Below are 14,857 nucleotides of genomic sequence, written 5' to 3'. Positions count from 1 at the left end.
TATATATATACATGTATACAAATGTATATGTATATATACAAAGGTGTGTGGGTGTAGGGGTGTGTGTGCGTGTATGTACAAATGAATTAACACAATCTAATTCCAAAGTATTAACAATTAGAGTTTTATATAGGACATACCACTGACTGGTTGTTTCAACCTATTCATTTAAACTTAATTCTGTTTACTAAGTAAATAATTTAATTCAAATAAACATTGAATGCAGGCCTTTGGTTATTAACTCAGGAATTGATAGTTTAGGTTCTGAAACATTTTTCATCACTGAACAAACTAAGTTTGAAAAAAATGAAGCAGGAACCTGTGAGTTCTGAGCTTTAATCACTACTACTCTTATATCAGTTCTCTCATCCCTTAACTGAATAGTTCTGGTCTCTGTCCATAGGACTGTCTAAAAGCAGGCCCAAACTATCTTATCTGTCTCTCAATTCTTTCCTCAAGAAAAACATGTTGCTTGAAGGGTTGAGGAGTGACTTGGGCCAGAGAGCCAAGAAAGAGATTTTAAAGCACGAAGATTCTCTCTCTTGCCTTTTACCTCAATGACAGATTAAACCAAAGAAAGGGAAAAGTTTCAATTGTGGTGGTTGTTGTTTTATTATTTTATTTTTAATAAAGCTTTTTATTTTCAGAGCACATTATTTTTAATAAAGCTTTTTATTTTCAGAGCACATTCATCAACAGTTTTCCACATTCACCCTTGCAAAACCTTGTATTCCAAACTGTTTTTCTCCCTTCCTTTACCTTACTCTCTTCCCCAGCTGGTAAATAATCCAATATATGTTAATATATGCAATTCTTCTATACATATTTCCACAATTCTCATGCTTCACAAGAAAAATAAGATCAAATAGGAAAAAATGAGAAAGAAAAAATGAAAACAAACAACAACAAAAGTGAAAATACTGAATTCTATGATCGACACTCAGTCCCCACAGTCCTTTCTCTCCATCACAAAACTATTGGAACTGGCCTGAATCACCTCATTGTTGAAAAGAGCCACATCCATTAGAATTGATCATTGCATAATCTTGTTTTTTCTATGTAGGATGTTGCTCTTGCTTCTACTCACTTCAAATAACGTGAGTTCATGCAAGTTTCTCCAAACTTTTCTGAAATCATCCTGCTGATCACTTTTTATAGAACAATAATATTCCATAAGCTTTGTACACCATTATTCATTCAGCCATTCTCCACTGATGAGCATCCATTTAGTTTTCAGGTCCTTGCTACTACAAACATTTTTCTCATGTGAGTCCTTTTTCCTTAAAAAAAAAAAAAAAAAAAAAAAGGGAAAAAATTAAAGCCAAGTGATTCACCAAGAAGTTTTTTCTTTATCTACCATGACCATGAATTACTTTTCATACATCACCTGCAAGGTGAGAGATTATGCTCTGAGATGTTCCATGAAGCTACTTTTTCTCTCATGTTCCTGCCTTAAAATGGTTTCTTAAGCAACTTTAAACTATTCATTGAATTGGGACAATAGCTATTTTGTCCCTATAACCCATCTCTAGTGATGGAGAGCTGGATTTCTTAAAAAACACATTTTTCTGGATTTATCACATAAATACAGCTTCTCTTTTCTGTGTTAACCTTAAAGATAAGAAATTATATTCTGGTGATAACATATCCATTTACTTTTTAACTCAATTCAACAAACATTTGTTTGGTACTGATTATATGCAAGGCAGTCAGTCCATAAGCAGCACCTACTATATGCAGGCACAGGATACAAAGAAAAGCAAAAAAAAGTCCCTGCCCTTAGGATCCTCATGTGTAATGAAAGAAAAAATGAAGACAATCGCATGTGCAGAGTAAACTGAAGATAACCAATAGAGGAAAGGCACTAGCATCAAGGGGGAGTGGAAAGGCTTCTTGGGGAAGATGGGATTTTAGCTGAATATTGAAAGGAGTATACTTTCTTCTCAGCAGTTTGTGGAACCTATACAAAAATTGACCATATATTAGGATATAAAGACCTCAAAATTAAATGCAGGAAGAGAGAAATAGTAAATGCTTTCTTTTCAGATCATGATGCAATAAAAACTACATTCAACAAAAAGTTAGGGGTAAATAGATCAAAAAGTAATTGGAAACTAAATCTCATTTTAAAGAATGATTGGGTGAAACAGCAAATTATAGACACGATTAATAATTTCACTTATTATTGTGAAATTATATGTCAAGATAATGACAATGATGAGACATCATATCAAAATTTGTAGGACACAGCCAAAGCAGCAATAAGGGGAAATTTTACATCCTTAGAGGCTTACTTGAATAAAATAGAGAAAGAGAAGATCAATGAATTGGGCTTGCAACTTAAAAAGCTAGAAAAAGATCAAATTAATGCGTAGAATTAAAAAACCCCAATCAAATACTAAACTTGAAATTCTAAAATTCAAAGGAGAAATTAATAATATTGAAAGTAAAAAAGAGAAAGAGATCCATCTCAGTCCATAAGCGGCATATACTAGGAACAGGATACAAAGAAAAGCAAAAAAAAGGTCCCTGCCCTCAGGAACCTCACCTCTAATGAAAGAAAAATGAAGACAATTGTATGTGCAGGATAAACTGAAGATAACCAGTAGAGAGGAGGCACTAGCATTGGGGGGGATTGGAAAGTTTCTTGGGGAAGATGGGATTTTGGCTGAACACTGAAGAAAGCCACAAGTCAGAATGAGGAGAGAGAATATTCCATGCAAGGCAGGCATCCAACTGTCTAGACAGGATGCCCTCTGATAGGAACAGCAAGAAAGAAGCCATTATTCCTGGATGGCAGAGTATGTGTGGGGCTAGATAGTACAGAGGACCTCAAGACACACAAGGTGAGTCTATTAAAATGTCCCAAATCCATGTAACATTCTACATAACATAACTTATCTTGTGAGTTATCTTAAGGGGTTGTGGCTTAAGTGCTACATTCCATCACACTGAAGAAGATGTGCACTTGAATCATCTCTATAAATACAATTATTGGGGGGGGGGGGAAGGTTATGCATAAGCGGAGAAGGGAGGAAGACATGGTTCCTAGGACAAGGTCTTCAGAGGAAAAATACACTGCTCTCTGCCCTCCTCTCACTTTTGTCCTTGAGTGGCAGAAATAGAAAATTAACCAATAATAACCAAAAGTAAGTGATGGTACCAGTGGCAATTTGAGATCTGGCAGTAACGCTTGGGTGGGGTGCTCTACTTCATCATAAATCTCTCATGTCTTTGAGTTTTTATACTTCAGTGATGGAAGCTCTTTCTCTCTGATGAAGGTAATGGAGAGTTTAATGGGGTTCCTAAAGCAGAGTCAGAGCAGTCACTTGTTAGAGCTGTCATAGGAATGATTCTCAGTAAAGTCTGGTCTAAATGGCTGTTGAACTCCCTTAAAAATCTCTGACCCGATGAATTAATGTGCATGTGGATGGGTTCATGCAAGTGGTCATACTTTGCCTCTCTGGAGTTTACACTGACTTCCAGAAGATGACCCTGAAAAACTGTCCTCAACTCCTAGCCAAGGGCCTTGCAAGGATCAGATCCTTTAACTCTATGCTAATCTAACATTGTCTTAATTTATGAAGCAAATTGAAGAAAAGGAGGAAATAAGAGGCTCCCTTGATGGGAAGGCTCAAATTTTCCCTGCCCTTGGCCACCTGACCTGTTGGGGTTGGGGATACAGGTCAGAATATCGATGATAAAGAGAAGGAGATATGAAGAAGTGGAATTATTTTTAATCATTCCTTCCAACCCAGATCCTTATAACCCAAGTCACATACAAAAGTGAATGGGAAGATAGAGGGAGAAGGGAAGGTAGGAAACAAAGTGAAGTCAGAAATGGAGGGTCAGGAGCTTTGAGACTGTCTACTTTCCCAACATTGCTCCAAATCCTTAAGGAAACCAGAAGTACAAAAGTCTACTATTAACTTTGTAAACCCCATTTTTCCAATTAAACAACTCAGCTCAGGCAGCAGTATAAAGGAGGTTCTGAACCATGAAGGTCTTGAACAGCATCCTTATCTCTAGGATATTTCTTGTTTCCTTTGTAAAATGTGTTATTTCCTTTTATCACCTTTAAGCAGCAGCTGTTTTGGGAGGTGATGAGAAATAGGGGAAACACTACAATAATCTCTAAATCAAAATTAACTGTAAATTTCTTCTGGCTTTAAAAAGATATTAATAAAAGGTAAAATCTAAACTGCCACAATCTCATCCGGTCCCATACCCAAGTCATGCAAAAGGTCTACAAGAATTCTAAATCTAACCTGCAAAAATATCACCACCTACAACAAATATTCCAGAGAATATCTGTACTAATAAGGATCAGATTTTGCTTCAGAAAATGTCACCACTTTTGTCCTGTTTGTTACCATAAAACTGATTCTAAATCTCTTGCTGGTTTCTAACACTGCTCTCCCACTATTGCAGACTCTCATTATCTCACATTTAGGCTGTTGTAATAGTCTGTTGTTTGGCCTTCCTGCCTCAAGTCTCTCCCCACTGTAGCCCATTCCTCTACTACCAAATAGTCCTCCAAAAGTATAGATCTGACCATGTCAGACCTCCACACACACCTACTAAATCACTTCCAATGACCCAAGCAAGACCTAAAAATGAGTTCCTATCTACTTTGTGTTTTTGTTTTAATCGAAAAAGAAATGTGTTGGCTTTTTTAATTCAAATACGGTCCACAAAGATACTTATAATTTATTGGCCCTGTTTCCATTTAAGCTTGCTGCCAATGCTCTATAATAATTTTCAACAAAACAATAAATCAAGCTCTGATTTGAATTGCTTGTGGATTTCCAAGGGATAAATGCTTACAGTGAAAAATTAACAGTCTGCACAGCTTGGGCCCTAATCCTTCCATTTCCAGAATTTTCACCTTGGGACACTGCTGTCCTCATTGGTAACTACCTCTCCTAGCCAACTATTTCAGGCAAACCCAGGCAAGCTTCACTCCCCTTCTCTCCAGCTGTCTCCTCCATAGCCCAACTGCCTGACCATTTTGTAAGTACCTTTCCTATACAAATTTCCCCCCAATAACCTTATCTCCAGTTCTGGAATCAAATGAGCAACCACTGTTCCTAGATAGAATATATTAATCTGCTCCTCCATGGCCTTCACTATTCCTGTAACTTTCACACTGATCTTCCCTTAGCTGCCACATAACCTAGATGTTATCTCTATGATTAGAACGTAATCTTCCTGATATTATCTTCCCCATTATAATGTAAGTTTTTTATACATATATGTGTGTATTCATATATACCTACATATATACATATATATTTTATATGTATACAAACACACATACATATATATAGACATCATATGGAGGTATATATGCATGTGTGTGTGTGTGTGTGTGTGTGTGTATGTATCCCCATTCAAAAAAAAAATTTGCAAGTCTTACCAAATTGTCTCCCCTGAGACGAATGATCAAATTTGGGATTTGAGACTGTTTCTGAGATTTATCCAATCTATTTCACCCTGAAATCTTCTCTTTATTTTCTGTTGTTTATTCCCCTAAAGAGCAAAGTGATTTTCCTAAAACATAGTTTTATATCATGACATAAAATGAGGATGATAGAGTTCATCCTCAATGAACTCTAGTGGCTCCTTATTACCTTCAGGATAAAATAAAAATTCTCTGGTGTTCAAAGCCTTTAATAATATAACCATACACACATCCACCCTTCCAGTCCTATACCTTCCACGTACTCTACCACCGTTACACACATGCTTTTCAATTCGGGGGTCTCCTGGCTGTTTCATGAACAAGACACTCCATCTCTGGGTTCTGGATATTTTCTCTGGCTGTCCCCCATACTTATAATGCTTTTCCTCCTTATTTCTGCCGCTGACTTTCCTGTCTTTCTTCACTTCTGATTAAAGTCCCACCTTCTATAGGAAGTCTTTCCCAATGCCTTTTAATTCTTGTGTTTTGCCTCTTGTTTATTTCCAATGTTTTCTTGGCCACAGCTTGCTTGTACATATTTGTTAATTTATTTTTTCACTCATTAGACTGTGAACTTCCCAAGGGCATTAACTGGTTTTTGCCCCCCACCCTTTTTTTGTTATCTTCAGCATTTAGTACAGTGTCTATCACTCAGTAGGCACTTAATAAATGCTTCTTGACAGACTGCCTTACCTTCCCTGAGTTAATGAAAAGATAGAGAACCAGGCCTAGAGTCAGGAAGACTCATCTTCCTGAGTTCAAATCCAGCCTCAGACACTTTACTAGCAGCATGACCCTCATTAAATCACTTAACTCAGTTTCTTCATCTTTAAATGAGCTGAAGAAGGAAGAAGAAACCACTCCTGTATCTTTGCCCCAAAAAAAAAAAAACCAAATGGCATCCGAAGAACCAAACAATAACAGAAAGCAAATGGAAGAAGGAACAGAAAACATGGAGGTAGAGTTCCCTACAGGTTTCCATCTTCATCTGCATTGTAGTCCAAACACAATTTGGGAGCCAACAAACTGGTCTTCCAAGAACTTAAAAAACTTCCTTACCTTCTTTTCCTATTCCCTGCCTTTGGTTAATACTTCTAATAGTTTACTATTCTCTTGGAGATTCAGTGTGGACTCCATGTCCTGTTCTGGGTAATTCCCTCTATAAGCCAAAGGGAAAACCCTTGAAACTGTTCCAATAGTCCTGGGAGACATGAAAAAAAGGGGAGCCACCTTTTAATTATATTTAAAAAAAAACCTCAGGGCCTCCAAAACCTAGGCCAAACTGGAAGGAAAAGGAGATGGGGAGGGAGGGAGAGACATGGGAAGGTAGAAAGAGAGCAGGTAACAGTTTATCCTAAAAGGCCATGGCTCTTCGGAAACAAACACCAGGAATGCAAGAAGTCAAGAGGCATAGAACACAATTTTTCTATTCAAGATATAGAAGATAGCAAAACCCAGCCAAAGGTTGTGCCAAGAAACAGACTTCAAGTAGGAAAATGTTTGAGGACAGAAAGAAAGGTGCAGTGGGGAAAAGAAAGGTGGACTATAGTCTTCTGTGTTTGAATCTCATTTCTGATGCTTATAAACATCGCAAATATGGATGAGTCATTGAACCTCCCTAAACTTCAGTTTCTTTATATTTTTAAAAGGGAATCCACAGGTTTTTGGGACTTTCTCCCTTTTCAACCTATAAGAGCGACTCAACTAATGCCTGGGAGAGAAGCTTTAATGCTCCATATTTTAAAGTTTCCTCTTCCTTAAACAGTCAGTGGCTCTCTTCCAAAAGCTCACCCAGCCCAACAGGCCTGCTACAGCTGTAACTCTAGAATATCATCTGTCTGCCGGTTTCTAATACCCCTTAAGCAAGGGACAACAATATTTTCTCAAAGCAAAACATTTTGAACCAAAAGATTAGTAAAGGGTAAAATACTGTTATGAAGACCCCGCCCATTTGTATCCTGATGAAGTAGAACCAGCCTGGAAAAAAGCACAAAAGATAAGGAGGAATGAAAGGCCAAACTTTCGGGTAAGTCTCTGGACAATCGGGACCCAGATCAATCTCCATTGAGACACAGTAAGAAAACTGTTGGTTTCCTTTGCTTCCAGATCCGATAGAAGGCCTGTGTAACTGCAAGATTTGATCAGAGAGGGTGATGCTATCTCCCCCATCACCGATCCCCAACCTGATGCACAATGAGATTTGATAAGGGGAATGACCAAATCACAAGGCCCTCTTGGGAGACAATCTGAAGATCCATTGGACCATGACTACCTAATTTGTGAAGTCAAGCTAGAAATTACAAGTGTTTCAAAATTCAATTTAAGAGATGTTTTAAAATATATATATTTTTTTATATATACGTATATATATATATATAATCAATAAATAAGCAGCTGTGACAGTGATTCTTCTTAGAACTTCTGGATCCCTATCAGTAGGTGCCCATTATAAAGTACACATAGCTCAAGGCCATTTGAAGGATATAGGAATTTATAGCCTCAGGAAGAAAAGAGTTTAAGGCATAATACTTTTTTCAAAGATTTTTTTTAAGGAAAGACATCTTAAACAATTAAACTTTATTAGGAATAATTTTGCCTAACAACCAGAGCTATTCAAAAGTAAAAGCATTTCCTCAAAACTTGGGTCCCCAATTCTTGGTGTCTTTATCCAAAGGTTATAGGTCCAATTGTGTTATGTCAGGTGAAACATTTCATTCCTTTTATGTATAGAGTTAGACTAGAAAGGCCCTGAATTCCTGTCCTTTTCAAGTTAGATTTATTTAAATGTGGAATTCTCCAAAATAATCTATTATGAAGCCAGAACTTGAAAAAATTATTAACCAATGGAATTGATGGAAGCAATATTTGTGTGGTTTGTTTACCTTTAAGAATTCACACATTGGGTTCACCATTCCCGGTTCTTTGTAACTTGTAATTCCACACCTCCAAATCCCATTCTCAGAGGGAGGAATCAACCTTTAAAGGAACATAAAACAAAGCTCAGTCAGCAGGTTCAGTTGAAAAGATTCCAAGTGAAGGAAGTCAGTTCAGAAGAAAGCCATGAGTAGGAGTTGGACTAGAAGAAATCACTTCAAGAAGATTGGCAGGGAGGGTTCCAGTTCAGGAACTGGAATAATCTGTAGTCTTGGAACCAAATTCAGAGGCTGAAGCTAGCAACAAGAGCTCTGAAGACAAAGCTAACTGGGCTATTTTGGGAGAAATAATAAAGAATTTCGTTAACACCTTTTTCATTTAAGTGATTATTACTCTGAATTGAAACTAAAGGCTACCTCCAGAAAACCACCCCAAGAAACCTGCTCTCACAGAGAACCATCATATATATATAATATATATATAACCATAATATAAAAGAAGAGAATACCACATAATCCTAATGAATTTCTGGTCGTTGATCTTAAATAATTTCATTAGTATAATAATTTTTCAGAACTAGATTACTTCTGAGTAAACTGATGACTGTGATGGCAGCAGTTTTAATCAAGTTTTTAATCAGATAAATGCAAAAAACCAGACTTGGAATCCTGTGGTATCCCCACCAAAGTACAGAAATCTTTTGAGAGTTTGCCAGGCCAAAAATAAAGGAAAATTTCATAAACCCAAATTCCAGTTTCCTTGTTTTAAAGCATTTTTTGGGGAAAGAAAGGTAACAAAGTGGAATGGCCACCATCCCTGAATGGATTAAATTTAAATTCTAAATTCAATTTAGGTTGGATGGGGGAAATAAATTATTTTTTAACAAAATTTTGGAAGAACCAGGTTTAAAATTAGGAAATTAGGGTAATGAAATAAAGCTTGAAGAAGAGTAAACCCAAAAATAAGGACAATTTAAAAAGGGGAAATTATTAATGGGGAAGGAACCAGAAAAGAAATTTAAAACTTTCAATAAATTGGAAAATTTAAAATAAATTAAAATTTAACAATTCAGAAGACTGATGGTGAAAATATTGGATGGGAATAGGAAAAAGACAAGAATCAGGTGAGTTGACTAATGAAAATTTTTTCCTCCTTGTTTCCATTTACTGTTCCCAGACTCATAAAAACAAAGATCTCTTCATTATAATTCTTGGCCCATTTAGTGATTTGTCCCATTATTTTTGGTTCTCAGAGGACAAGTAAAAGACTCCCTAAAAGGCTCATGGATGGGCATGCTCCTGAGTCAGGACTCAACATAAGTCAAAGTAAGATATACAATGAGAAAAGGTCCCCTTTCTCCCCATATAGATATTACCTTCCTCTTGCCTCTTTTCCCACAATCTTTCCTTTTCCTCTTGTTTATCAAATTTTTTCCTTCCTTTCTCTTTTCATTTCCCACTTCCTCCTCCCCCCTTTCACTTCAACTACAACTCTATCATACTATCCTTTCTTTAACTAATATACTGAATGGACAAAAGGGCCCAGTTCTTAGTGTCTCCAGCAGTCTGGAAGGACTGATCCACCTTCCAGAGAACTTCAGATTCATCTTTGCTCGGAGTTACATGTTCTGATAATATAATATGTAACCATTGTTGGTAATACAAAAAACCTTGAAAACAAATATTGGTTGGGTTTGGAAGAGGGGCTTAGTAGTTGTTGTGGGGTTTTTTGGTTATGTAGCTCTAATGGCCCTTGGTCTTTAGTTGGTAACGTTTTAAGCCACTCCAGGGACAGGACAACCAGAGGGGACTCCAAGAAGGGAGGTATATTAACCAGATAACTGACTCTGCCCCATTGGAAGAAATCCAGCCAGGAAAGTTCCTGTGGTCAGTGTTCCCTCCCTCTTCTCCTGCCTGGCCTGACAGGAAAGGTGGGAGGCTTAAAACAGAAGCAGCATCTGCTCTGTGTATCCTCTCTGGGAAGATGAAGCTCCCTCCCTCCTCCTGATGACTTTTCTTCTACCTCATAGACTCCAAACCTTAGTCTCCTTTTGCCCTGAGTCAGGCCAGGTCAAGTTCCCATACACTTAAGTACATGTGGCAATGTCCCAGGACAGAGCCTTTATAGACACTTTTTTAATCTCTTTCTAAGAGACTCTGTAATTAAAGGTAAAGTTTGGTAAAAAAAAAAAGAAAGGGTAAAGGGTTAAATTAAGCGGAAGTTCCCTGGAAATAGAGATGGATATTGTAAGGGGATGTAAGAAAAATAGTGATGATGATATTTCAGAGTCACAAGAATGGACTTAATTACAGAAGAGAAAAAAATAAGACCTGAGAAACAATAATAACTGAGGGAAAGTCTAGGGGACTTGAGTTTGGGCTAGGTAGTAGGTGGCGTCCCACTATTTCCACAGACATGATCTTTTATCTCAGTTGTGTATATCTATATATTTGGAGTATGTGCATATGAGAAGGTTCTCTTTCAGATGAGATCTTTGCGGGGAAAGAATCCAGGCCCCATTCCCGTCCTTACATGGCTTTTCTGGATATCAAACGTTGTAATGGAACGATCAACTGTGGTGGGTTCCTGATTCGCAGTGACTTTGTGATGACAGCCCGTTGTGGAAGGGAAAGGTGTCTATCCCTTCCCCCCCGTACTCCCAGGTGGGGATGCATTAAATAAAAAGTTAATAAGGGCTCTCCCCTGTCTCTTGGGGCTACTCACCTGAAGGAAAGAATCCTAATTTAGGAAAGCAAGAGTGACAAAGGTTTTGCCCTATTTGGATCTGCCCTTCCCCCTTCAGGCCCAATCCACCTTTGATGACTGTCCTGCCCCAAATGATGGGCCTGTTAGATCTTCCCAAGTTCCATATCTCAGCCAATTTTTCTTCCCTGGCCCATGATAGTCGTTTTGGTGCTCCCAGATTCCAACTGTAATTCTATGGAGGAAACTCTATCATAGGGTTTTCGGCCAACATTGGTCATAGGCTCCCTTAAATTTCATCCTTGGCCTTCTGTTTCCCTGGGAGGTCAAAAACCTGAGGCAGTACAAACAAATCCCTTGTCCCTTCCTCAATGGACAACCCTCCCAGAAATTAAAGGGCTTCTCTACTCCCTTACTTGGCCCTGGTAGCTTGGAGTCCCACATCCCAACCCTAAGAACCCCACCAGTTCCTGGGGCCAGGGAGGGGAACCTTTCTAGGAGAGTCCTTGGACCCCAATCTCAAAATGTTCCCTTCATGAAGAATCTGGAACTCCTAATGCCTCCCTCTTCTCTTGTTCTCAACAGCTTCATCACAGTCATCCTTGGAGCACATAATGTCAACAAGAGAGAAAAGACTTGGCAGACCATTAATGTCAAACATCAATTTCTTCACCCAGAATATAATGCCAAAAAGTTTCTCAATGACATCATGTTACTAAAGGTAATAATTAATAGAAAAAAAAAGAACTGGGAGTTAATAAGTTTGGGTCATTAGTCCAATCTTGGCCCCTTTTTAGCTGTGTCACTTTGGGCAAGTAACTTGAACTTTCACATCTTCCAGTTTTCTTATCTATACCCTGAGAAGTTGAACAAAAAGATATCTGAGATCCATTCTTGCTTCAGTATTCATTGTTCAATGTTCAGAGATGGGGGGAGAGGACAGATCAGCCTATTTTACTTATCCACAAAGAACAGAATCTTTAGTAACAGGTGATAGGAGGGGGTGGAGAGGCCCATATTTCAGTTCTGTCTGAATAAGAAAAATATCCTTCATAGCATCATAGATTTAGACTTAGAAGAAATCTTAGAGACTGTCTAGTCCAACCCCTTCGCTTTATAGATGAGGAAACCTTGGCTCAGAGAGCTTTGAACACCTTGCCCAGGATCACATAGGCTTGCTAAGAGCTAGGCAATATTTGGGCCCAAATCTTCGGCTCCCAAATTCAACCCTCTACTAACACTCTCAGAATCAGGCCTTCCCAGAGTTCAAATCCAAGAGCTCTTTCATGAAATATTTCATTAGACTAATAAGCAAACAACTCAGGAAGCAGTAAGTCCATCATTACTGAAAGTCTTCAAAGGTTGGATGTCAAAGAGGACATTTCTATTTGGAAACAAATCATACTGTGATATCTGGGGCCCCTTATAACTCTGAAACACTGTGATAGCTGTTTGAGGGGCTACAGTCTATGAGAACTGTGTGATCTAGTAGGAAGCACTGAATTCACAATCACAAAACATGGTCAAGTTCTGACTTCAACCACTTACTGCCTGGGGGACTATTGAGAAGTCATTTAACTTCTGTGAGCTTCAGTTTTCTCATATGTAAAATGGGAATAATACATTATTCCCTCATTAACCACCTCACAAGAATGTTCTCAGAAAACCTGAGCATGCTGCCTAGGAAACAAATAGTGCTTAATAAATGCTTTTTCATTCATTCATTCATTCAAATCCCTTTGCTACCTATAAAATGTCATAAACATGTGAGAAATTATGTTTCTTTCCCTTCCCCACTCCATGATACTATTTCCTTTTGTCTTCCCTTGTTTTCCCAAGAATCTGAGATCCCTACATCTCTGGAGCCCTTGACCCAGCCCATATAACCCATCCCTGGCTCTGACAGCTCTTTTCCTTCCTTCTCACAGCTGGAAAAGAAAGCAAACCTGACAACAGCAGTGAATACTCTCCCTCTGGGCTCCAGATTCGATTCTGTCTCACCTGGGCAACAATGTCTAGTAGCTGGTTGGGGAAGTAGAGAACTAATGACCAGGGCATCAGACACTTTACAGGAGGTGGAACTGACATTAAGGGATCCCAGTGACTGCAAAATGTCTTTTGGCTGTTTTGATGAGAGATCCCAATTGTGTGTACAGAATCCCAAGTCAAATAAATCAGTATATGAGGTGAGTTCACAATTCATATTTCTCTTCTTTGGAAATCTCTCTCTCTCTCTCTCTCTCTCTCTCTCTCTCTCTCTCTCTCTCTCTCTCTCTCTCTCAGAGTCAGAACCTCCTAAGAAGGGATGGGGTCAGCACTTCACTGTATGCAGGACTCAGGCAGAGGTTTGGAGCAGAGGGTTGGGGTGAGGAATGAGGTCTGTGAGAATAGGAAATATTCCAAATTTCCAAATCCAGGTCCCATTTCCTGAGCACTTGTAGGTGGGAGGGTGGGAGACTCATTCTCTGCCCCCCTCCCCCCATATCCTACTCAGAGTTTCAGAGAAATACTGATAGGGAGGAGAGAAGGAAGCCTGGGTGGGAAGGTGCCTCTGGAATTGACCCAAGAAAAAAATCTGTGCTGGAACTTATGAACCCAGGAAGGTCCAGGATTTCTGCAAAAACTCAGAAAGAGCCAGGGCTAAGTGGGGGAAGGGAGGATCAACCTTTCTTGCTTACTCCTCTTTGTCTAATAGGGAGATTTTGGAGGACCCCTCGTTTGTTCTGGTGTGGCCCAAGGCATTGTCTCCTATAGAAAAAGGGATGCAAAACCGCCTTCAGGCATCACAAGAATTGCACATTACAGCTCCTGGATCAATAAAATCCTAAAAGCAAATTAGCTCCGTGGCCCCGGCTCAGCAAAAAGGAATCTTCCTCCTAGGGCCCAGCCTCCTCTCTGGGACTGTCCTTCACACTAGGACTGTCTCCCTGCCTGCCCAGCTTCATCCCAGAGTCCAAGATGTGTGGGGGAGGGGAGGAGGAGAAAGGGTATGAAGAGTTACTCTGGACATTGAACTGAAGGTCGACTATGACTGCAATAAACCGAAGCATCCAGGGTTGTGTGTGTGATTACTCTCTCCCACTGTAGTCCCCCCTCTCCCTGCCCATGGTAGTCAGTGTAGCAGCAAAGGACCTCCTAGAGAAGAGGGAGTCAGTATTCACAGTTTTGGAGTGGAAGTAAATAGTCCTCATTGTTCTTGGCTGGTGTTTCCTAATGGCCACTCAATCCATTAGGTTTTCATTGGACACCAGGAAAAATGCTGGCCTTATTTTGGAAAGAAATAAAAAGGAAGAGAGTACGGCCATCACACGATTCACTAGTGAGCTTCATTATAGTTCCTAGCAAAATGCTGGCTTTTATTACTTCAAAAATTATTTGTGAACATTTTAAAGGGGCTGCAGAGCTTTTATTGCTTTTTCTTTTTATTCTTTGCTGTAAGGAATGGCCTTCTGGGATGGAGAGAGAAAGATACATTTGGAAATAAAGTGATAAAAATCTTTAAAATGCAAAGTACATAAATTTAAAAACTTAAGAAAGGAAAAAATGAAAGACATAAATTTAAAAACTTAAGAAAAGAAAAAATGAAAGACAATCTTCCATAAGAGTTTATAATGGTTCATCAAGAATAGCTCATGCTAGATTCTCAGTAGTTCCCTTTTTGATTGGATTACTAGACTGCTAGATAAGAGGAAACCCATAGTCTTAGATTTCATTAAAATAATTGACAGTGGTAAGATCAGGGAATTTAAAGCTGAAGGGGATCTCAGCGAATATGTACTAAGTCGCCTTCATTCCCTGCAAGAATGAGGCACAGAT

At 38.8% G+C, this 14,857-nt stretch overlaps 1 protein-coding gene across 3 annotated transcripts in view; it reads left to right on the top strand.

The window, feature by feature from the left end:
* The window catches only part of LOC100918953 (chymase), a 124,910-nt gene extending 110,816 nt beyond the window's left edge, over positions 1-14,094 (top strand). For all 3 annotated transcript variants that reach the window (XM_031955107.1, XM_031955110.1, XM_031955111.1), the window contains 3 exons: positions 11,627-11,762; positions 12,970-13,227; positions 13,737-14,094. In XM_031955107.1, the coding sequence (XP_031810967.1) occupies positions 11,627-11,762; positions 12,970-13,227; positions 13,737-13,880 (538 nt within the window). In that variant the 3' untranslated portion in view covers positions 13,881-14,094. The remainder of the gene's footprint in view (positions 1-11,626; positions 11,763-12,969; positions 13,228-13,736) is intronic.
* Positions 14,095-14,857: the final 763 nt, after the last annotated feature.

Source organism: Sarcophilus harrisii, chromosome 2 (assembly GCF_902635505.1).
Source record: "Sarcophilus harrisii chromosome 2, mSarHar1.11, whole genome shotgun sequence".
In the NCBI taxonomy this organism is placed as follows: Eukaryota; Metazoa; Chordata; class Mammalia; order Dasyuromorphia; family Dasyuridae; genus Sarcophilus; species Sarcophilus harrisii.
The sequence above is the reverse complement of the archived record's forward strand: the minus strand, read 5'-3'. Positions and strand labels throughout refer to the sequence as shown.